At 44.9% G+C, this 24529-nt stretch overlaps 1 protein-coding gene across 7 annotated transcripts in view; it reads left to right on the forward strand.

Annotated features, from left to right (window-relative positions):
- Window positions 1-24529, forward strand: part of PHLDB2 (pleckstrin homology like domain family B member 2) — a 73096-nt gene that overhangs the window by 15829 nt on the left and 32738 nt on the right. For all 7 annotated transcript variants that reach the window (XM_068424943.1, XM_068424944.1, XM_068424946.1 and 4 more), the window contains exons 4-6: window positions 9107-9490; window positions 11218-11361; window positions 12226-12363. In XM_068424943.1, coding sequence (XP_068281044.1) covers window positions 9107-9490; window positions 11218-11361; window positions 12226-12363 — 666 coding nt within the window. The remainder of the gene's footprint in view (window positions 1-9106; window positions 9491-11217; window positions 11362-12225; window positions 12364-24529) is intronic.

The raw sequence follows: 24529 nt of genomic DNA on the forward strand, positions 1-24529 counted from the left end.
AAGAAAGATGTTGAGGTGTTGGAGCGAGTCCAGAGGAGGGCGACCAAGCTGGTGAAGGGTCTGGAGGGTCTGACCTATGAGGAACGGCTGAGGGAGCTGGGGGTGTTTAGCCTGGAGAAGAGGAGGCTCAGAGGTGACCTTATTGCAGTCTACAACTACCTGAAGGGAGGTTGTAGTGAAGTGGGAGTCGGCCTCTTCTCCCAGGCAGCCAGCAATAGGACAAGAGGACACAGCCTCAAGCTTCGCCACGGGAGGTTCAGGTTGGACATTAGGAAGCATTTCTTTTCAGAAAGGGTCATTAGCCATTGGAAGGGGCTTCCCAGGGAGGTGGTGGAGTCACCATCTCTGGAGGTGTTTAAGAAAAGCCTGGACATGGCACTTAGTGCCATGGTCTAGTTGACAGGGTGGTGTCAGGGCAACGGTTGGACTCGGTGATCCCAGAGGTCTCTTCCAACCTGGTTGATTCTGTGATTTCGAGCCGCACTTGTGAGCAGGTTCAGCTGTAGGATTGCAACCCGTTCAGGTCTCTCCCTTCCGTCATAGAATCATAGAATCATTTTGGTTGGAAAGGACCTTTAAGATCATCAAGTCCAACCATTACCCCAGCACTGCCAAGGCCACCACTAAACCATGTCCCTAAGCACCACATCTACTCATCTTTTAAATACCTCCAGGGATGGGGACTCAACCACTTCCCTGGGCACCTTTTCTTTTGTGGTGAAGGATGGAAGATACAGGGTTGTTTCAGTATTCAGTAATGCTAAAAATTGTTCTGGTTTTATATCTGGATGTAATGACTACTCCCCGCCCCCCCCCAATTCTTTTCTTGCTGGACAATACTTCGTTCAAGTCCTGATTCTTCAAAAAGAGGATTTGCCTACTGTTTTTCCAAGCATGGTAAAGTTTTTGCAAAAAGGTGATGTTTTGTGTGTTGGATATAATTTGAACATGAAGGAACTTTCTCCTGCTTGAGTTCATCTTCTGTTCAGCATCCTGCTCAATATTCTTTTTTCCCCTTCTTAGAGCTATCTGGTGGAAGAGTTGAATGTCAGGAGAGTGCCTCCTTCCAATGGATCCAGACTCTGAAAAATGCCCTAAACAGCTTTTCAGATCTCTGAAAGAAAGGAATTTATTAAAAAAAAAAAATTCCCCATATCAGCCCTTTGTCCTTTAGGGACTGTACTGTTTTGGTTGACAGGGTGGTGTCAGGGCAACGGTTGGACTCGATGATCCCTGAGGTCTCTTCCAACCTGGTTGATTCTGTGATTCTGTGTGGTTTTGTTCTGGTTTTGTCCTGTGTGGATCTAGTCATGGGTCTATCCAAACAGGGTTTTTATGGATCTAGCCTCAGCTTCCAAAGAGCAGCTTTGTCTGACCTTGTGGAACATGAGATGGACAAAGGTTAGAGATCCAGATCTGCTCAGGCGTGGTTTTTTTGGTGGTGGGAGGGGAAGGTGTGAATAAAAACCCCCAACCAAACAAGCACCCATGGATAGCAAAACTGTGCTGAGTAAATGTCCAGATTGAGTAGCTGGTAGGTAAAGGGCGGGGGAAACGTAGTCCCTCTACACACAAGTATTAGACTGTTGTGTGCTGTGGTTTTGAAGCAAGGTAGAGAGAAGAAAAGTGTTGAGAGAACTCAGAGAACTTCATTGGAAACATGAGTCTCCTTTTTAGAGGATTGGACTGCTCTATGACCCAGATATGAAGTGGAGGGCGTCTTTGCACCAGCACTGCCCCTACAGCTACCCTACTGGCACAGAGCAAGTTTGGGGTGGTGTGTTTCATAGCTACTATTCACTTCTGGATCTATTTTAGTAAAATCTGTGCACATGTTGTAGCCTAACTTAGTATCTGCCCTTGATCTCTTCTGTTTACTTTCACTTTTCTTATTTTTCTTTTCCATATAAATTATTCTATGACTTTTACTTGTGCTTAGTTCGCATTTTAAGTGACAGAGGCTCCTCTGGAAGTTTGCATTTTGAGCTGCTGCTACAGCCTGCATATGAAACCAAACGATCTGCTGTCATTGCCCAAAGAAATGAACAGAGAATTAAAAAAAAAAAAGGTACAAATAGTGAAAATACATGTTGCAGGGGTTTTTTTGAATGATTTAAATGTCTGAGTTCTAATGTGTTCCCGTGCACCAAACAGAAAAGACACGTATGTACTTTGTGTCCAGTTCTGGGCCCCGCACTTCAAGAAAGATGTTGAGGTGTTGGAGCGAGTGCAGAGGAGGGCGACCAAGCTGGTGAAGGGTCTGGAGGGTCTGACCTATGAGGAACAGCTGAGGGAGCTGGGGGTGTTTAGCCTGGAGAAGAGGAGGCTCAGAGGTGACCTTAGTGCAGTCTACAACTACCTGAAGGGAGGTTGTAGTGAAGTGGGAGTTGGCCTCTTCTCCCAGGCAACCAGTGATAGGACAAGAGGACACAGCCTCAAGCTTCGCCAGGGGAGGTTCAGGTTGGACATTAGGAAGAATTTCTTCTCAGCAAGGGTCATTAGCCATTGGAAGGGGCTGCCCAGGGAGGTGGTGGAGTCACCATCTCTGGAGGTGTTTAAGAAAATCCTGGACACGGCACTTAGTGCCCTGGTCTAGTTGACAGGGTGGTGTCAGGGCAATGGTTGGACTCGATGATCCCAGAGGGCTCTTCCAACCTGGTTGATTCTGTGATTCTGTCACAATCTGCTTCTGCTTCCTCTCCAGCCCAGCTGACCGGACATTGCATCTTGGCGTAGGGATGTTTATACAAGTTTTACACAAGTAGAAGTCAGAGTCAGCTATTGCTGAAACTAGCCCAGGAGCCTTATAAACAAAGAATGATGAATCACAATGTGATCTAAGAATATTCAATGACATGCAGCTAGCTATTGAATTTGTTTTTTTTTTTAAGAGGAAATCTCTTTATTTTTTTTCCTATCTGAGATAAAAGCCCAACTGTGGTAGCTGCTGGAGCTGAAAGGCAGTCTTTCTTTTCAGCCTGGGGGGAGGTTGGGAGTGGAAAAGCACTGGGCAACGTAGTCAGACAGATATTAAGGCCATCTGTTTTGTTTGATGCCCGCTCATTTGAATAGCACTGAATTTGATTTTCTGCTGCTGGGTTTTAGGCAGTACAATGTATTTCCTCTAGATGGTGGTAGGTACTTAAAAATCACACGTGCAGGATCTGCGTGATACCTTCCATGGTCCAGCTGTCTGTATGGATCCGTGAACATATGCTTGTTAATGAAGTTTTACGAGATCCAGGAATTGTGCTGGGAGATACTTCAGCTTATATGACCAATGCCCGAACAAGCAATAATAAAATTCGAGGAGCTTATTCCACAGTCCACTTTTTCACACTCAGAAGAACACTGAATTTCATTACATTTATTCAGCAAGTAGGAAATAATACAGAATATTTTGCCTAGTTTGCATCGGTGCATTACAGTGTAGTTACCTCCCATACAGCTTGGAAAACTCTCATATACATGATTTATGAATTTATTTTGGCAGCATGTCTTTTTATAGATCCTTTAGTACCCAAGCTGTACATAAAAGTGTGACTTACCTCTTACAGGAACCCCAGCCAAGTAGACAAAGGCTGGATCAAGGTAATTTTTCCCACCACGGATATTTGACAGTCTCTATAGTGTTACAGAAAAGCTACTTAACATCAATTTAGTTTACTGAATGAACAAGTGCCGTATCATAGGATAAAAAAAACCCTGCAGCGTATAATTAATGCTGACAACTCAGTAAATGTTCAGGAACATTCAGTTTTAATTGTGTTCCAAAACATTTCGTAGAATCATAGAACGATTTGGGTTGGAAGGGACCTTAAAGATCATCTAGTTCCAACCCCCCTGCCACAGGCAGGGACACCTTCCACCAGCCCAGGTTGCTCCAAGCCCCATCCAACCTGGCCTTGAACACTGCCAGGGAGGGGGCAGCCACAGCTTCTCTGGGCAACCTGGGCCAGGGTCTCACCACCCTCACAGTAAAGAATTTCTTCCTAAGATCTAACCTAAATCTACCCTTTTTCAGTTTAAAACCATTCCCCCTCATCCTGTCACTCCATGCCCTTATAAAAAGTCACTCTCCAGCTTTCCTGTAGCCCCTTCAGGCACTGGAAGGTGCTAGGTCTCCCCGGAGCCTTCTCTTCTCCAGGCTGAACAGCCCCAGCTCTCTCAGCCTGTCTCCAGAGCAGAGGTGCTCCAGCCCTCTGAGCATCTTCGTGGCCTCCTCTGGACTCGCTCCAACAGCTCCGTGTCCTTCTTATGTTGGGGCCCCAGAGCTGGACGCAGCACTGCAGGGGGGGTCTCCCGAGAGCGGAGCAGAGGGGCAGAATCCCCTCCCTCGCCCTGCTGGCCACGCTGCTGGGGATGCAGCCCAGGACACCGTTGGCCTTCTGGGCTGCAAGCACACACTGCCGGCTCACTTTGAGCTTCTCATCAACCATCACCCCCAAGTCCTTCTCCTCAGGGCTGCTCTCAATCCATTCTCCGCCCAGCCTGTATTTGTGCTTGGGATTTCTGTGGGATCTTTAATAATCTAAAGCGTGGATTACATATACTCAATTTTTGCAGCTATACGTTTTATGCAAACGAACAATACAGGCCAGGAAGAAATCAATTTCAGGAGACTATTTTCATCTAACAGAACTTAAGTACTGCACTGGAGCTCCTTCAGGCTCCTGCCTTCAGCGTGATTTGAAAAGGAGCATCTGCGTGGGTACTTGTAGGGGCAAAAGGGCACTGCTCTGAACAAAACTGGAGAAGAGGAGGCTCAGAGGTGACCTTATTGTAGTCTACAACTACCTGAAGGGAGGTTGTAGTGAAGTGGGAGTCGGCCTCTTTTCCCAGGCAACTAGCGATAGGACAAGAGGACACAGCCTCAAGGTTCACCAGGGGAGGGTCAGGTTGGACATTAGGAAGAATTTCTTCTCAGCAAGGGTCATTAGCCATTGGAAGGGGCTGCCCAGGGAGGTGGTGGAGTCACCATCTCTGGAGGTGTTTAAGAAAAGCCTGGACATGGCACTTAGTGCCCTGGTCTAGTTGCCATGGTGGTGTCAGGGCAATGGTTGGACTTGATGATCCCAGAGGGCTCTTCCAACCTGGTTGATTCTGTGATTCTGTGAAAATCACAGAAGTGCTTTGCTGAAAACATGGGCTTGTGCTTCTGGGTGCTGAGAGGTGATAGTTCACAAGCACAGGCTGTTATTTTGGAAGCCGACAGCGTTTCCTCAGGAGCCTGCCTGCCTGCAGATACCAGAGCTAACTGCAGAGCCTGCTTGATTCCTCCCTGGAGGCTCTCTCTACCCCATGCCACTGATCTCTTCTGCTTTTGCTGCTCTGTTTCTTCTGTGCCTGTACCAGGAAGGCGAGGATGAGGTTTGCCAGCCTGGTCCTTGCGCCTGGCTCTCTGCTCTGAGCTGAGGTGGTCTCTCTGCAGCATTTCTCTGTGCAGGTGCCTCCTCTGTGAAAGGCTGCCTGTGAGAAACGGACGTGAAATATGGGCGATTTTTCTGAATTCTGTGCTGCTAGCAGTAACCTCAGAGCCAAAAGACTAACTATAGCAAAGCAAGGACTGAAAATAAATAAGGCTGGAGCGAGAAACTGGTGCAAACTGGAGGGAAGGGGAAGAACAGTCGGTGAGTGGTTCTCAGACCCAGTTAAAGTCTAGCTTTGAAATAAGCTTCTTGGTATCTGGCAGGTGTGAAATCACCAGCTCCTTAGAAATGCAGGAAGGAAAGAGAAACCTTCCTCCTGCCTCTGATCCATGGGGTACTGAATGTGTTTGTAAGAAAGCAAGTTTGGGGAGTTCCTGCTGCTCTCTTCCCCGGTCTCTCTGCCTCTTTCCCCTCCATCCTTTCTGACTAGCTGCTGCTCCAAGCTTTTGCTGTGAAGCTGGTTGTTTGCCTGCCTGTGAGGTTTTTACAGAGCAGCAGTAGAAAAGTGCTGTTCTTTGGTAGCTGAAAAGAGCAACAGCCTCTTCTTCAGGCAAAGGGAGCCCCAGCCATAATTCTCATTAGCATCAGTCACAAAGGATGGACTGCAAATGTAATTTTAATGAGATCTGGGGTTATCCAGTTGCTAATGACACTTATCTAAAAAGCTTCCTGCTTGCCACAGCTGATTAACCGAATCTTGCCTTGATATCTAGATCCAGCATCACCTCCACGCGTTTGTAAAGTTCATACACGTGACACAGCAGATGAACAAATCCAAGAGTCACTGACGTGGTTGCTGTTAACAAAGTGGGAGGTTATTTATCTCTGCTATTTTGGGATATTTTTCTTTACAGCGTGCCAGGGATGTCTCTTAACATCACTGTTAATAACAGAAGAGGGTTATTACCCCTTTAAACCACCCTTCTCCTTCAGCACCTAAACTTGCAGCCATCCATAGGTGGTGGGTAGTTTTGTCAATGCCAGGAGGGGTGAAACTGCTCAGGCAGAAAGCGCACAAGACTTGTGTACCCCTTTTCACAGCAGGTAAGAGATCCACTGAAAACACCTGGAGATGTTTTAGTCTGTTAAAAAGGACATTTTATGGGGAAGACACTACAAGGCTTGATTCAACGCACTTCCCTCCTGCCAGAGCCAATTTTAAACCAGTTTCCTTCTTTTGACATACTTTTTTTCCCCCCTGCTGTGTTCAGCGTCACAAATAACTTGTGTGGTGTTTCTTGCCAAATCATTGACTGGATTTTCCACGTGCTGCTGCTTTTGTATTTTTCATTGCAGGGCTGGTTTCCTAGCTCGCTGCTTGACTCAGAAATTTATGCTGGAAACAGTTAAATGCAGGTGTGCTGGAGCTGGCATGAGTTGGCCAAGATGAAATGATGAGAATAGAGCGTATAAAATAACCACAGAGCTTCCTGTCCCTAAGCCTCTCGGCACACGTCAAAATAGACGTGAGAGATGCCAACATTTCTGTGATGTGTCTGAACGTTCATCAGGATTTTTTTTGAAGACTGGCAGAGGTTTTCCTGCAATTTTTAAGCTTTCCTGAGCATCTGAGACTTGGGGAAAAAAGAATTCCTTTTTTTTTTTTTTTCCCCTGACTGCTGAGCAAAGGGCAGGTTTGCAGTGAGGGCCTAAGCACAGGCTAGGCCGGGCCGTGGCTGCGCTTTGAAATTTGCCATTTCCTATTATTATTGAAGGGATGGAGGCTTGGCATGGGGTAACCTGATAGACCCTGTTGGTGCAGGGAAGGATGGGACTTCATAACCATCCATAACCATTACGATGACTGCATGGAAGGGCCAGGCCTGGTGCTGTCACAACAGGGAGAGCTGCGTAATTACCGGCGATCCCAGCCAGCGCTTGCACAGCGCTTTAGGAATTGGGTTGCATGGCCAAAAGACTTAGTAAGCGGGAGGATAGCGGCGTTGGAGGGGTAAGGGAAGAGGCTTAGGGTCTGGCAGTGGTTGCCTGGAGGGAACAAGGCTTTGGGGAGTTATAATTATGTCAATCGCTTGGGGTTGAAGAATGTCTGCAGAATCTGCTGGACCCACTTTGTGGAAAATACAAGCTACCGATTACTGCCCCACGGCTGCCCCAGGCTCGGTTATTTCGGCAGCTGGTCTCTGCTGGTGCTGTTACAGGAGGCTTCAGAGGAAACCTGCCGTGGGAACCTGGGAATAAGCTACCCGAAGGCAAAACTTCTGTCTCGCGGTGCTCTCTCGGTTGGGTAGTGCTTGGAAATGGGTGGGTTGAGATGGGTTCCCAGCTCAGAAACGCAGCTCTTCACTGCGGGTGATGCGGGGTGATGTGAATGTGTGGTGCATACAACCAGGTAATCTCTTGGTAGCTGTATAAAGAGCTGGGTGCTTGTAAACCAGTGTTAAATCTTCATTAAACCCCAGTGGCTTGCTGCAGGGAAGGGTCAGGCAGTGTGCGTTGCCCGAGCTGCTTTGCTTGATCCTCGTTATCACTTGCTGTTGGGCACAGCTCAGAAATAGCTGCTTTGCAAATGGAATGACAGGTAGAGCTTCGAAAGCAAATACATCTGCAGCGGTTCCTGGGGAAGGAGGCTGAGGTTTGGGGCTTTTTGGCTTTCTTTTTAAATACTACGAAAAGTAAGAAGGATTTCCTAGAAATCAGAAATGAGATCATTAGTGCAGGTATTAATGCCAAGCATGGAACTCTCACGTGGTCTTTTTTCCAGCAGAATTTTCAATAGGCTTATGGTAAGCAATTTTTTTATTTACGTTATTTTTCTTCTTTAGCAAAAGAAACATGAGATTACATAAAAACATCAGCTCTTAAAAATGAAAAGGTAAAAAAAATTCATCTGAAATAGAAGTTACAAGAAGCTATGCATACAGTAAAAATAAAACAAATATAGCTTGCTGATACTTTTTATATAGAGACAGAGAAATCCTTCGGGAATTAAATGTTTATAGCAACTTGAAGCATGTCAGGTTAAACTGGCACAGCTATTCAGATTCTCAAGTTTGAAATGTTGGTATGAATCCATAGGGTATTTGATTTAACTGGTAAATAAAGATTTCCCCCATTTCTGTGTATTTGACAGCTGTTGTATTTTATATGTGATGCCTCATTTTTCTGTTGATGGTTCTAAAACTGTGTCTTTCAGAATGTGGACTAATTCTCTCCCAAAAAAAGGGAATCAAAGTTAACAGAAAATCCAAAAAAGGCAGGAATGAGTGAGTTCATGGAAAATCTGTGCGATATTTTGCACCTTGGTAGGAGTATAGCATAAGTGTAAAGTGGAAGAATTAGTGATTTATACAGTGAGCTTGCTGGATGTGTGTACATACAAATGGGGTATGGTTACAGCAACCTGAATAAACAATATTAATATTAAAATTTTCTACATTGGGAAGATAAATAAGTGTTAGGACATCTTATTTAAGTAGCTATTTATTTATGTGAAATGTACTTTTAATTTTTTAAGTTCTTCTTCTGTGTTAACTTTGATTCTTCGTCTTGCACTGTATTTATATATATCTTTATTACCTCTAAGTGTTAGACACATACATGGAACTGGCAGACTTTAATCCTTCACTGTAAAAAAAAAAAAAAGCAGACTTTTTTTAACTTCATCTTTACTTCAGCTCACACGTGACGCTTAGTGCTGGTATCTTTTTTTAATCTAGGAACGACAGCGGCTGGAGACGATCCTCAACCTGTGCGCAGAATACTCTAAATCTGACAGTGACCCCGCTGCAGCTACAACAGTCGCTGATGTTCAAAAAATTAACAAAGAACTCGAAAAACTTCAGCTCTCCGACGAGGATTCGGTGTTCGAAGACTCCCAGATGAGTCTGGAGACGAGGTTCAGAGGCCACTTGAAATCATCTGCGAGCGATTCGGATTTCTCGGAGCTGAGCAGCCACAGTCGCGGCACCGCTGCGTTCCTCTCCTCCAGAGGGATGAGAGCCGACGAGCACTGCAACGACAGTGCGAAGCCTCCGCCTTTCCCTGCTCCCAGCTTCCTGAAGGATGCCACTGAATCGTCCTACCTGAGCATCACACCAAAGGTAACGCCCTGTAGGAGGAAAGAGTACCATCCAGGTCTGACTGCTTGAAATCCTCCTCTGAGAATCAGCTGTCATGGCAGGGGCCACAGTTAGGAGGGTCAGGTGTGAGAATTAATCTGGGAGATCATACAACTTAGCAGCCAGTGAATGATTCACCCTGGCCATGATTTCATCCTGGCCTCTATTAGGAACAGTGTAGCCAGCCGGTCTAGGGAAGTGATGGTCCCTCTGTACTCGGCACTGGTGAGGCCGCACCTTGAATCCTGTGTCCAGTTCTGGGCCCCGCACTTCCAGAAAGATGTTGAGGTGTTGGAGCGAGTGCAGAGGAGGGCGACCAAGCTGGTGAAGGGTCTGGAGGGTCTGACCTCCGAGGAACGGCTGAGGGAGCTGGGGTTGTTTAGCCTGGAGAAGAGGAGGCTCCGAGGTGACCTTATTGCAGTCTACAACTACCTGAAGGGAGGTTGTAGTGAAGTGGGAGTCGGCCTCTTCTCCCAGGCAACTAGCGACAGGACAAGAGGACACAGCCTCAAGCTTGGCCAGGGGAGGTTCAGGTTGGACATTAGGAAGCATTTCTTCTCAGCAAGGGTCATTAGCCATTGGAAGGGGCTGCCCAGGGAGGTGGTGGAGTCACCATCTCTGGAGGTGTTTAAGAAAAGACTGGACATGGCACTTAGTGCCCTGGTCTAGTTGCCATGGTGGTGTCAGGGCAATGGTTGGACTTGATGATCCCAGAGGTCTCTTCCAACCTGGTTGATTCTGTGATTCTGTAATTGTATTTAGCCTCTGCTTAACTTACTTACATTTTTATAGTCAATAGAAGTATGTATGTGTAGAAGAGTAGAGAGGTGTGACAGAAGAACATTTTATCTTATAAAGGGGTATGTCTCTGGGAATCTGTCTGCTGAGTCTTTCAGTATGATCTTATGTTCAACAGAAACGTGCTGTTGTGGCTTTACTTGGTCTTTCTGTGTTGAAGAGGTAGTAAGTCATTTCACTTACAAGTCACTGTGGTCTCGCTTTTCTTTCCCATTTGTTGCTTTCTTCGTGGAAGTCAGAGATCCTATTTTAAATCCTTATTAGGCAGTTGAAATCGAAGATGTTGTGTCAGCATTATCCAAACAGGATACCGGACAAAAAGAGGCTTTCCTGCTAGGATTACTAATGCTAATCAAGGAATACCATTCATTCATTCATTGTAAAGGGTGTTCTGCTAAGCCCTGAGCAAAACAGTAACAAGCAACTGTGTTAAAATTGAGATCAGTGTTAACCAACTTTTGTCCTTATTTTACAGAAGCTGCCCTTAATGGCTGGTTACAAAAATGCCCTGTCTTACCTCCTGATTTTTATTATATGAACAGCTGAAATGTACATAAAAAAGCACCTTCATCTATCTGCATTACTTTTATAAGGGAAAAAATGGCTTTTTACAACCTAAATAGCACAGCATGTAAAGTATTCCCAAAGGTTAGGTTTTAATAATTCCTGTAGAATGAGTAGTATTTAGTGTTAAGTATAGTATTTACTTCCAATGCCTGGAAGTAAAGTATCATGTTTGTTTCTCTTGTACACCTTCTAAATATAGAAATAGCAATATAGGAGATATGAAATATGTAATGAGTTCAAAACCAGCAGTACTTGTGTGAAATGAACATAATATGAAATGGGGAAGGAAAGACAGTGTTTAACTCTTTTTTTTCTAATGAATCTCTTGTAACGTGCAACTGCAGATACCAGAATGCACAAGTGATGAGCAAAGAGAGCAGGAGCTTGGTCGGCTGGAGGAGGAGCGCATAGTAATACTAAATAACTTGGAAGAACTTGAGCAGAAGATCAAAGATTTAAATGACCAGATGGATGAATCCTCAAGAGAGGTATGAAATATGTTTTGGTTTTAAATGTCTTGCTGGCTGGGTATGTCTACATAGCATAAGTCTGGTGGGTTCAGCAAGTCCTTGGGAGCTCATGGATGTCTGTAGCCTTCATGTTCTGTGCTTTTTCACCAGGATTAAGCACAGAATCACGGACCTGGCAGTCTCCTACTATGAAGGTTATTTTTCCCCAGCTGGGAGATGGATGTGATGCTTGGATTAGAGTTTCCCAGCTGTAACCATTATACTCCTCAGTGGAATTAGAACAATCTTGCTTATTTAATGGTCACTCATTAGATCTAAACACCTTGTGTCACTTGGGAGTTTTATGGTGGTATCTCCTGTGACCTTTTAAAGAGAAAGGAAGTGAGACAACTTCCTTTCAAACCTCCCTGGCTTTACGGTGGCAAGGGTATGTTGGCAGCCTCTTGACTTCTGGAATCTCACAGTTGCAGACTAAGCTGGCCAGGCATTTGGGTTGTGCTTGCTCCAATTATCAGCGACAGGAAAGAACCAGCTGTTCCACAAGGGTTTCCTACGGAGCCTGGGCACAGAGAGTTGGTACAGTATCATAACAGGAAGAAGCAGAGAGAAGAGATAGAAAAGAAAAAGTTTTGGAAAAAAGAATCTTCAAACTAAAGTTGGTGTGGACTTTGTTTTGCAGTATTTTATGTTGCAGTTTTACTTTTTCTCAGATTTGTGATCTCTTTTTGAACTTACTTTTTGAACTTACTTTTCCCTTCTCTTTTTTAAAATGTTTCTCTCTTGTGAATAATCACCAGCTCACTCCCCTTTCTCCAGAAAATAACGTGTATCAAGATTTCCTCTTAATCTGGACTGCTTCTGAAAAATGTTTTGTGTTCCCAGTTGGATATGGAATGTGCCCTTTTGGATGGGGAACAGAAATCTGAAACAACAGAGCTGCTGAAAGAGAAGGAAATATTGGATCACCTAAACAGAAAAATAGCTGAGCTGGAGAGGAATGTTATTGGTGAAAAGACAAAGGTAACGGAGTTATCTTCGCTGGCTGTGTGCTTTGTTCCCCTTGATCTTCAATATATTAATGGAGGTTATTTTATGAAGTAGTCTATAAGTAAATTTACTTGATAACTATGGAAGAAGAAAATAGTTGTCTCACCATCATCTCCCTATAACAGTCTTGTTTCCCAAGGTATGCTTGACAAGCAAAATACAGTAAGCTTAAGTAAAAAGACCTGACCTACTGTGAAGATATTTTTGATTAATAAAAAGTCCATATAGGGCTTGGACTTGGGTTATCTGTTGTTTAAAGGAACAGTATTAATGGAACTGTTCCACTACCTTCCATTATAGGTTATATATTTTGAATTAAAAAAAAAAAAAATCCTTTCTCAGCAAAGGAACAGGATGAAAGAAGGCTGCAGTTTCAGAAGATGGCTTTATCAATTATTATATAGAATGATATATGACATCTGTCACGTACATAATTTTAAAGCAATTATATTGCTTTATTTTGTTTGCTGATGGACTGACAATTTTAGTGCTGTAGAACATTTGCTCTGTGATTAAGTCTAAGGAATTAATTAGTTCTCCTATACAGTCAGCTACTTAATTGCTAACAAATACACAGCAAATACGTATAATCATACACTTGCAAAATAGGATAGCACTATAATGAGATTTTAAGTACAGAAATGGAAAGAGCCTGCAGGATGAAGCTATCCCCCTCACACCAGGGGGGCTGGTTGCCCCCAGCAGGCTCTCTGCTGGCCTCTCCAGACGGGCAGGTCCTTCTCCACGGGGGATGTGCCACAGCCAATAATACCTCAAGGTCAGGAAGTTTTTTCCAGGGCTTTCAGCCAGTAATGTTTCCTTTTTAAATTTCATCCCCTACCTCATAATTTAAACCTGTCACTTGTGGAAATACTCTAGCTAGTCTCTCCCCCTCTTTTTTTAAGCTTTCCAGAAATATCTGGAAGTCTTCTGTTATTTGCTTTTGCTTAGAGAAGCTGCACATTTTTAGCTCTTTCACAGTCCCCATTTAATTCACGCCTTGCTTTGTTTTATTCTGAGCTTTTTGTCTTCAATTCCTGCCTACGCTGTCACGAGCCTGAATGCTGGTTTGTGGCTGTGCTCCTCGAGGCTGTGTCTGAGCAGGAGAACGGTGCTCCCACCTCTCTGCCCTGTGGAGTGACAGTGGACATCCAGTTTAAGCTTGAACTTCGGTGGACTTTCCTGCCTGCACTTTTGCTTGTTCTTGTGTACCCCTCAGTGTTCCTGCAGCTTTTGGTGTTGCCTGTGGTCACATTTTAAGTTGTCCATGGAACGTGTTTCATACTCACTTCTTAGTGTAAGGTTTAAAGTTGGTAACAGCAGATGGGGTGGTGCAAGCAGATACCTTCCAAAAGGATGCTGCTAGAAGTTTTGGTTGATAGGTGGTAACAAATAACATATCCAGAAATTCAAGAGATCTTTTGCCTTCTGTATTTCTTCTCTAGTAGCCTCAAAGTTCAATGAAACTAATGGAAATTATTCTAAAACCTGTAGGTTCTTTAAATTTCCTTGCAATCATATGATGGAACATTATTGTGTAGCAGTTAGGAAATTAAAATGCCAGGTCTAGTTTAAATTTTCAGTTGAACTGAAACATGGAAAGCAGCCTAGAAAAAGCACTTTTGTTATTTAAAAGGCAAGTTCACTCAAAACATTTTTTTCAGTGTGAAGCGTGCCACTAGTCAGATCAGTTACAATATTTTAGTTGTCTTTTCTTTTGTGTTCCTTTTTTTTTAAACAAACAAAAAACCAAGCTGTGAGTGCGTGCTCTACACTGAAAGTTGTGGCTCAGTTGTAAATAATGAAGTTATCTCTGTAGAAATAAACTCGAAGAGAGCCCACAGGTTTTGTTCTGGAAGATGTCTGAAAGCATTGCATAAAAGTGAAATTCACCAAGGGGAAGTCATGCTCAACCAACTTGATAGCCTTTTATGAGGACGTAACCCGGTGGATAGATGATGGTAAAGCTGTGGATGTGGTCTGTCTCGATTTCAGTAAAGCGTTTGACACAGTCTCCCACAGCATCCTCGCAGCTAAACTGGGGAAGTGTGGTCTGGATGATCGGGTAGTGAGGTGGATTGTGAACTGGCTGAAGGAAAGAAGCCAGAGAGTGGTGGTCAATGGGACTGAGTCCAGTTGGAGGCCTGTGTCTAGCGGAGTCCCGCAAGGGTCGGTTCTGGGACCAGTACTATTCAATATATTCATTAATGACTTGGATGAGGGATTAGAGTGCGCTGTCAGCAAGTTCGCTGATGACACCAAACTGGGAGGAGTGGCTGACACACCAGAAGGCTGCGCAGCCATTCAGAGAGACCTGGACAGGCTGGAGAGTTGGGCGGGGAGAAATTTAATGAGATATAACAAGGGCAAGTGTAGAGTCCTGCATCTGGGCAAGAACAACCCCATGTACCAGTACAAGTTGGGGACAGACCTGTTGGAGAGCAGCGGAGGGGAAAGGGACCTGGGGGTCCTAGTGGACAGCAGGATGGCCATGAGCCAGCAGTGTGCCCTTGTGGCCAAGAAGGCCAATGGCATCCTGGGGTGTATTAGAAGGGGTGTGGTCAGCAGGTCGAGAGAGGTTCTCCTCCCCCTCTACTCTGCCCTGGTGAGGCCGCATCTGGAGTATTGTGTCCAGTTCTGGGCCCCTCAGTTCAAGAAGGACAGGGAACTGCTAGAGAGAGTCCAGCGCAGAGCCACGAAGATGATGAAGGGGGTGGAACATCTCCCTTCTGAGGAGAGGCTGAGGGAGCTGGGTCTCTTTAGCTTAGAGAAGAGGAGACTGAGGGGTGACCTCATTAATGTTTATAAATATGTAAAGGGCAAGTGTCAAGAGGATGGAGCCAGGCTCTTCTCAGTGACATCCCTTGACAGGACAAGGGGCAATGGGTGCAAGCTGGAACACAGGAGGTTCCACTTAAATATGAGGAAAAACTTCTTTACAGTGAGGGTGACCGAACACTGGAACAGGCTGCCCAGAGAGGTTGTGGAGTCTCCTTCTCTGGAGACATTCAAGACCCGCCTGGACGCGTTCCTGTGTGATATGGTCTAGGCAATCCTGCTCCGGCAGGGGGATTGGACTAGATGATCTTTCGAGGTCCCTTCCAATCCCTAACATTCTGTGATTCTGTGATTCTGTGAAAGTTAAAACAAGAAATGGGAGATGAGCTGCTACGAGTGGGCAAAATATAAAGTGGCAGCTGAAGTGTCAGCCAGCAAAACAGAGGGCACTGATCACGTCAACAAATAAAAGTTCTGGCTGACTTGAAACAACAGCTTTTTTTAAAGCTTGGTTTGTGTGTCTGTACGTTTAAGGTTGGAGCCCTGCAGATACGATGGAAGATAGGCAACATCTTGGCTCCGTAGTAGTCCAGGATCAGCCCTCCCTGAGGAAAGGGGTGCTCAGGTGGAGGCGGTAGGTGGTCCTTGTTGCTGAAATAATTTGAAACTTATGACCTCCTCAACAGAATGAAGGCTCAGGTTTTGGCCAGTAGTTGCCACCCTGCTGATGGTACTTTTTGTGTTGTTTCATGCAAGAACAAGTGTCCCGGTGCCCACCCAGTGGTCACAGTTTCTTCTTCACCCCTAATAATACCGGTGGTCTTGGTTTTGGTGGTGCTTCCTGGCAAGAGCTGTTGGGTCCCATCGCAGTGGTTCCATTTCTGTCACGGTAAGGAAGTGATATCTGAATACACCGCATGGTGTTGTCTTGAGGTGAGAGGGAGAGTTAATTTAACTCACGAAACTATGGCGGGGCGTTACTGCCATACGTGATGGCACTTGTCTCTGGAGTGACTTCAGCATCTCCTGGAATTTGCCGATGATCTCGGCACCTGTTTGACAGGAAACCCCTGCCTGGTTCTGTTTTATCCTTACCCATGCACCTGTTTGAAAAACTTGTGAAATTCTTAAAAAGGGAGATCATAAACGACAACCTAATTATTGGGCCATGTTATGGACTTGAAATAGACTGTAGGTGGAAGCTCTTGTTCTGCTTAGTGCTATGGTCTAGTTGACAGGGTGGTGTCAGGGCAATGGTTGGACTCGATGATCCCAGAGGGCTCTTCCAACCTGGTTGGTTCTGTGATTCTGTGGGCTGTGCCAGTGTGCTCTTTGCTGTGGCACAATGTCTCTGTGTCCCAGCACCTTGCTTGTAAATCAGGAATGGATTTTGCAAGCGGGTTTGTACGTTATATGGTACGTTGCATTCTGATCTTGTTGGAGTCCCGTGCTCAGCCCTACGTGAACACGTAGCAGGACTCATGGTGAGGAAGAACGAATGAATTGGTGGGGAAGATAATGTAGCGCATACACTGTGGTAAGCTGAAAGAGTTTCCCTTGCTTCTGTGAGTATGGCACCACACACATTGTAAGGAACGAAGCAATTAGTGTCGATTTACTTAGATTTTGGAAATAAGAGCTATGAGCGGTTGCCATTTTGAAAAGAAGATGACAGAGCCTTTCAGCACTGTCACAGGACTCAGCGTAGATCTGGCTGTGGTGCATCTCTGCCAGGTACAAGTGCTGACACGACTCAGTTGTCCTGGCTGGGGTAGCTACTTCCAGAGCTGTTTGGCATGGGCTGTGCTTTCAGCTATGCTGGAAATCGTGCTGGTGTATTGAGAAAGGTCTGGGTTTGCCTCCGTGGCCAAGCTTCTTGAGCACAGCTTCAATTGTCTCATTCTTTTTTTTTTTTTAATTACCATGCACTACATATTTGGTTTTATCCACAGAAAAAGATGACCAACTACATATTTGAGTCACAGAATCAACCAGGTTGGAAGAGCCCTCTGGGATCATCGAGTCCAACCGTTGCCCTGACACCACCCTGTCAACTAGACCAGGGCACTAAGTGCCATGTCCAGGCTTTTCTTAAACACATCCAGAGATGGTGACTCCACCACCTCCCTGGGCAGCCCATTCCAATGGCTAATGACCCTTTCTGAGAAGAAATTCTTCCTAACGTCCAACCTGAACCTCCCCTGGCCAAGCTTGAGGCTGTGTCCTCTTGTCCTATCACTAGTTGCCCGGGAGAAGAGGCCGACTCCCACTTCACTACAACCTCCCTTCAGGTAGTTGTAGACTGCACTAAGGTCACCTCTGAGCCTCCTCTTCTCCAGGCTAAACACCCCCAGCTCCCTCAGCCGTTCCTCGTAGGTCAGACCCTCCAGACCCTTCCCCAGCTTGGTTGCCCTCCTCTGGACTTGCTCCAACACCTCAACATCTTTCTTGAAGTGCAGCCTTTAAGCTATTAATTGCAAGTTCCAGTTATGCAGGGACAGCCCTGATAAGTCACTAGTAACACAATTTGACAGGTAGAGCTTGAAGCTCTCCAGGAAAGAGCTTTGCTACAGATATTGACAGAATTACTTGGAGCACAGCCTGCTTTGGAGAGCCGAGCTGGGCAGTACCCAGGAACAAGCAAGCAAATGAGCCAGTCTCCCTTTTTCCTGCCATCCGGGCCCAGCTCCCTGGTCTGGAGGACCTTTGCCTTATGTCATGGTAGAAATACATACTCTGGGACTCTTTTATCAACCCAGGTTTCCTTTCCCTCTTCAAGAGCAGAAATCAGGAGCAGCTGGCAGCAGATAACTCATCGTTTTTTGGAATACATTTAATTTTGTCCACATGCCTTTGTGGAATTATTTTTAAGTCATTAACAGAATATCCTGGACATGCCAAAACATTTGAAGCTCGGCTTCTTTGCTGAATTAGTACTGCAAAGACTTGCAAGAACTGAGTCAAGGAAAGAGCAGCTGTCTGATGAGCCACCAGCAATCAAAGTTAAATATACTGGTGGTCTCTCCTCAGTCCTTTCTCTTCTGGATTCAAAATTCCTGCTGTTTTTTAGCTGATGAATGTGACAAATTTATGCCTCATAGCAAAGCCTTTTAAATCTTTCCTGGTCAGATTCCAGTTCAGCAAGATGTCAGCAAGTGTTCTAAAAGGATGAGTTATTGTGTCTGTAACATTATTAACCTCCTTGAGACACGATATATAAGATTAAGTATTTTGAGGAATACTTGCGTCCACTGGACTTACCAACATAAGGACATCCTGTAAAGAGAACACTAGTGAGGAAAAATATTATCATGGAGACTCAAGGAGAAAAAACTGAATTCACAAGCTTTCTTTTAAAACACTCATGAGGGAAATAGCAGAATGGGTTGTAGAATCAGAATCACAGACTGGTTTGGGTTGGAAGGGACCTTAAAGATCATCTAGTTCCAACCCCCCTGCCACAGGCAGGGACACCTTTCCTCTAGACCAGGTTGTTCAAAGCCTCATCAAATCTGGCCTTAAACACTGCCAGGGAGGGGGCAGCCACAGCTTCTCTGGGCAACCTGGGCCAGGGTCTCACCACCCTCACAGCCAAGAATTTCTTCCTAATATCTAATCTAAATCTCCCCTCTTTCAGTTTAAAACTGTTCCCGCTCATCCTGTCACTACTTGCCCTTCTAAAAAACCCCTCTCCAGCTTTCCTGTAGGCCCTCTTCAGGTACTGGAAGGCTGCTATGAGGTCTCCCTGGAGCCTTCTCTTCCCAGGCTGAACAGCCCCAACTCTCTCAGCCTGGCTTCATAGCAGAGGTGCTCCAGCCCTCTGATCATCTTCATGGCTCTCCTCTGGACTCGCTCCAACAGCTCCATGTCCTTCTTATGTTGGGGGCCCCTAACTGGATGCAGTACTCCAGGTGGGGTCTGTACTGCTAAGGGAAATCCTCTTATTGTCATCAAGATGTTGAAGACTCTACAGAATTTTAATTTTCTCACTTCAGATTTTTTTTCTTCTGGTTTGGATGATTATTTTCTCTTCTACATTCATGAAGGAACAGTGCTGTAGAATCAGGGGTTCCCTTTTGCCTCCCCATCTGGTCATTAGGACAACACATTGCAATGGGCAGAGAATGAGCTTAGAAATTCCAAAAAACTTGAGTTGTCTTAGGAGCAAGTTAGTGTGCAACTATTGTGATTTTTTTAGTTACAGCAGCGGTATTGCTTACTCTGACTTAAACTATTTTTTGACATTAGCTTTATACATGCATGTGGAACAAAACACATGCAGAGAGAGATCTCTCTTACCTGAAGGGAGGTTGTAGTGAAGTGGGAATTGGCCTCTTCTCCCGGGCAACTAGTGATAGGAGAAGAGGACACAGCCTCAAGCTTGGCCAGGGGAGGTTCAGGTTGGACATTAGGAAGAGTTTCTTCTCAGCAAGGGTCATTAGCCATTGGAAGGGGCTGCCCAGGGAGGTGGTGGAGTCACCATCTCTGGAGGGGTTTAAGAAAAGCCTGGACATGGCACTTAGTGCCATGGTCTAGTTGACATGGTGGTGTCAGGGCAACGGTTGGACTTGATGATCCCAGAGGTCTCTTCCAACCTGGTTGATTCTGTGATACAGATGCCATCAGTGTATGCAGTCTGTTATTATATAATAAATTAGTTACCACTCATACAGTGAAAAGAACTATTGTGAAATACCATCTTCTCTCATATTATGCTCATTTTCATATGCCTGGCATACGTTTGGTTGGGTTTTTTTTCCTCCTAATGGCTTCTTTCATGAAACCTACGGGGATTTAGTGACAAATAACTAAATTGTGACAAGTTTTATGTTTCTGTCCTGAAAGAGATGAAGGAATGTAGTAAAGAGTAGTCTGAAAAATATAGGGGAACGTAGAATTCGTGTACAGGAGGATCTGTTTTCATTTCAATGGTATTTTTTTAATCGGAGTTGTGTGCAGCCTGATTTATATCAACCATAGCATTGGAAAGGCTTTCAATTTGAAGAGTGCTGAAGCGCTGGTAGACCTCAGGTTTAAGACTTTCCCCAAATGTACCATTTGCCCCTTTCAGTGAATAACCACTGAAGAGCAGATAACATTTCCTAGCTGCTTTCTGTTAGGGACTAGACTATTTTCTTAGAAGTTCATGGCAGGGGTTAGGCCAATTTTGCCAGTGAGCTGTTAAAGTCAGATTTTCTTGCTCTTCCACTCGTTCTCCAAAATGTTTTACTGAATGGACCAACTCTGTGGCATCACACCGCTTCCAAGTAGAAAGGAATCATTTCTGTGGTCTGCTCTTCCTTCTCCACTTCTAGCTTTTGCAGTAGATTATTTTGGAGAAGGGGAGGGATGTTCTTTTGGAGTGTAGAAGAACAAAGCTTGGCTAGAGATGAAAGCATGAAGATGGGATGGAGAAGCTTTTCAGAACAAAGAACTGCACGTGCTTCTCCTTATTTCTCAGAAACCTGAGAGTTGTGAGACTAGCTGACTCCATACTGAGAGACAGGGTGTGCGTGTCTGAAGCTTGGTGTGGGTAATGAGATGTTGCTACCTTTAAAACGTGGTGATTTGCAGGTGAGTTGGACTGAGGAAGATGCTGGAGTACTTCAGACTGGAACATTGAAAGTATAAGAGCCTGTTGGATGGGAAGGCATTCAGTTGTGGGTTGTTTTTTTTTTTTTCGTTTATGCCTTATAGGTTTCTTTGCAGTTTTTCTTTCTCTCTGAAAATAACACCTTGGGTTTTTTGTTGGGGGTTTTTGGGGGGAGGTGGGGCAGGGTTGGAAGGTTGTAGAGTCAGCCCAATTCACCTACCCATAAAAATCCATTTCACGGTGACCTGGTAAAAATTATAGGTTTGTTGCTTTATTTTTTTCCAATTTTTACCTGGATTTTTGAGGAGCTTTCTCTGTTTCATACACATTGGCTCATTTCTGCAGAGCCTACCAGTCTATGCAAGAAGGTTGGTTCAGAAGGCACGTATCCATGGAGACATTCTGCTCGACAGCTTTAGCCTGCCTGCCTGCAGTAGCAGAATGTGATGAATGACAAATTGAAAAGCAGAACTTCTCTGCAGAAGGGGTGTGGGGACCTGCTAGGGTTTTAAGTAGCAGTATTGATCGGGCATAGGGCATCCTTAACCACAGGAGACAACACTGAAGCAATTGGTCTCTCTTTCTTTCTGTTGTTCCCATTCTTCTAATGGCTATGATTGACTTTAATACTGTCCTTCTATCTCCTCTGTGTCCTCATCATCTATGAGATGTGTTGAATATATATATTTTTTTTCCTCTCTCTTTGCCCTAAAATCAATTCTACGAGATCTAAAGGTTGTTTTCCTTTTGGGACGCGTGTTGATTACTTATGGTCTGTGTTCGCACCGTGGGTGCTCTGCTGACATCTCATGTCTGTGCTCTTGGGGGACAGTGTCACACGGCAATTCTTTCTACTGCTGTCCTTCACAGGATTCAGATATCCTCCAAAACTGATCCAAGCTGCACCCCAGCATCATCAAAAACTCAGTCAGTCCTGCTGTCTGTCCTGGCTGACGCCAAGTTCATTTAACGTGTATCTAGAGGGCAAGTTGGGCAGGAGGAGAAGACCAGATATTATGCTTTACTGAGCTATGCTGCTTTTCTCTGGAAACAAGATGTTAAGAATTCAGCCAGACTGCAGTTAATGTGACTCCGGAGTCAACGCTGGGGCTGGGAAGTGGTTGTCTGCAGAGAAATGTTTAACAAGTACAAGCTCCTGCAGTTAAATGAGGATGAGCAGCTGGAGCACATGGGTTCTGTTCACAGCTCTGCTGCTGGCTGCTCTTGAGCAAACAGCTTGTGGAGTCAGCCTTGGGCCTGCCTCAGCTGCGTCTTGTGAAGTTATTAATCTTTTCCCTTCTAGAAGAACTTGCCTTGATCCATTTATAGAAGAGGCTGTATGAAAAAATTCTGATTAGTCATTCATCAAATTACTTTTTGTGAATTAAATGGACTTTACCAGTGCGCAGCCAGAGACGTCAGCAAATTTAACTCCACAGCTGCAAAACATATAATGCCTCTCGTTGCTGAAAGTGATATTTCCTGGTAAGGCTGCACATTTTGAAGGGAGCCAGTTGGGTGGGATGTTAGCACTTCCGAAGCTATAAATAGAGCAGATGAGTATCACTTTCAATCTCAAAGGAATACATGTCTAATTTCTTGAGGGAAGTAACAGTATCTCTGGCAGGATTCTCAGGGAGTTTTAGACTTGCTGATGATGTCTCCTCACACTTGAGATTTGACTTGCTCGTTAATGAATGAGTGGGCTTGCTGTAGTGCATAGACATTTAGAGAGCTATTAATAGCTTCAGAGGCACCACACTGCAGCTGAGGTCAGAGAAGTCCTTGTTGCTTTAGGTTGTGAGGTGGGCAGAAAAGGGAAGCGAGAAACAGTGGTGGAGGTGAGGTGGTGGAATCACCATCTCTGGATGTGTTTAAGAAAAGCCTGGACATGGCACTTAGTGCCCTGGTCTAGTTGACAGGGTGGTGTCAGGGCAACGGTTGGACTCGATGATCCCAGAGGTCTCTTCCAACCTGGTTGATTCTGTGAACAACGTGGCAGACTGTAGGTTGAATGTTAAATGGACAGCAAGGTTTGTGAGGAGGGGAACTGCCAGTTCATTCATAGATTTCCCTCCCTGTTGGAAGCAAGGACAATTCAGCAAATGGGGTTCCTTGGGGAACTAGAGGTGACCTCTCAAGAGCTGCATGCTTCTCCCTCATTGTGCAGCTTGCATGTGCTACATCCTCCGTATTTCTGAGCCCTGCTGCTGCTGTTGTAAGACAGAAGCTAGTACAGGAGGTCCAGGTACCTGAATATGCTGGCTCAGTTGCTCATTTTTACAAGCTTAAAGAAAAAAATATTTTAAGTTCAACTTGTGATTGTATGAGCTGAGAAGCTGCATGTGTAAATGAAAATAACAGAGCTGGGAAGTTGGTTGACAATGGGCTTGAAGGAGAACGCTTCCTGTTGTTGTTTTTAAATACTGGGAAAATGAAATCCCAGCCCCTGAGCGCACTCAGATTTAGATATAAAATCATAAAGAAAGCAGGCAGCTAACACATGTTTGTTATTGTGCCTCCACTGTGCGTGAGCGTTTGAGAACCTTGTCAGGAACAACAAAGAGAAGGTTCTGGGGAAAGACCATCCCACGGTTTGAAATGGCAAGTACTGTGTACTTCAAGAAGTTCCTTCTCTATGGCATGTGCCATAAGGGTGCTGCAGAGTGTCTGATCATATAGCACCTCCCAAACCATGCATTTTATTTTAAAATTAAATAATAGTTGGGACTGGAAAGAGGACAAATGAGTGGATACTGTGACAGAACTCAACTGTTCTTGGAGCATCCAAAAGAAGCTGCTGAAATTTTAGGGCTGATACTGTTACTTTTTGAGTATTAAGGAGAGTCAAGACCATCTGAGAGGAGAAGCCTAACTAGAGAACAAAAGGTAGGAAAAGGGAACTATACCAGTGTGACTCTAGAAGGTAGCAGAGAGCTGGGTTTCAGGGACTTACTTGATTATTTATGCCTGGCATATCAGGCATGGTGTATTTTCCAGTTATTAGTTGCTCCATTAAAGAAAATGCATCTGCTGTGTTGGCCAGTGTAGATGCAAGTACAAGGCATTGAAAAAATTCTCTGCACTCTGATTTACTGGTTCCCAAACTTTGGTTCCTAGATAAATAGTCTACAAGGTAGCTTTAAGTGATCTGCAGCAGTGCTGCACAGTAAATCATGTAGGATTTTCTTACAAAGATTTAAAGGTTAAAGGCTTTTGAGGGTGAGAAGCAGTGTGCTCGAGTGGAACGAGAGGAACGTTGAACTAGTTGGAGCAGACCAGGGAGGTCGAGCAGTCCCCTTCGATCCCTGAGAACAGGTTACAGTTACAGAATCACAGAATCAACCAGGTTGGAAGAGCCCTGTGGGATCATCGAGTCCAACCGTTGCCCTGACACCACCCTGGCAACTAGACCAGGGCACTAAGTGCCATGTCCAGTCTTTTCTTAAACCCCTCCAGAGATGGTGACTCCACCACCTCCCTGGGCAGCCCCTTCCAATGGCTAATGACCCTTGCTGAGAAGAAATTCTTCCTAATGTCCAACCTGAACCTCCCCTGGCGAAGCTTGAGTTCCTGTATCCTGAAGTGAATTTGCTAAATCACTTGGTGTTTCTGCTTCAGCAGGATTTCCTGGCCCAGAGTTCGTTCTTTATAAAGCTCTGTCTTGTTCAGGCTTTTCACTGCTTGCTAAATGTACTTATCTGTACAGAGGCACATGGGCATGTAATTCATTCTCCTGGGAAGATCCATTTTCCCCTCACTGCCAGA

Source organism: Nyctibius grandis, chromosome 2 (assembly GCF_013368605.1).
Source record: "Nyctibius grandis isolate bNycGra1 chromosome 2, bNycGra1.pri, whole genome shotgun sequence".
Classification (NCBI taxonomy): Eukaryota; Metazoa; Chordata; class Aves; order Nyctibiiformes; family Nyctibiidae; genus Nyctibius; species Nyctibius grandis.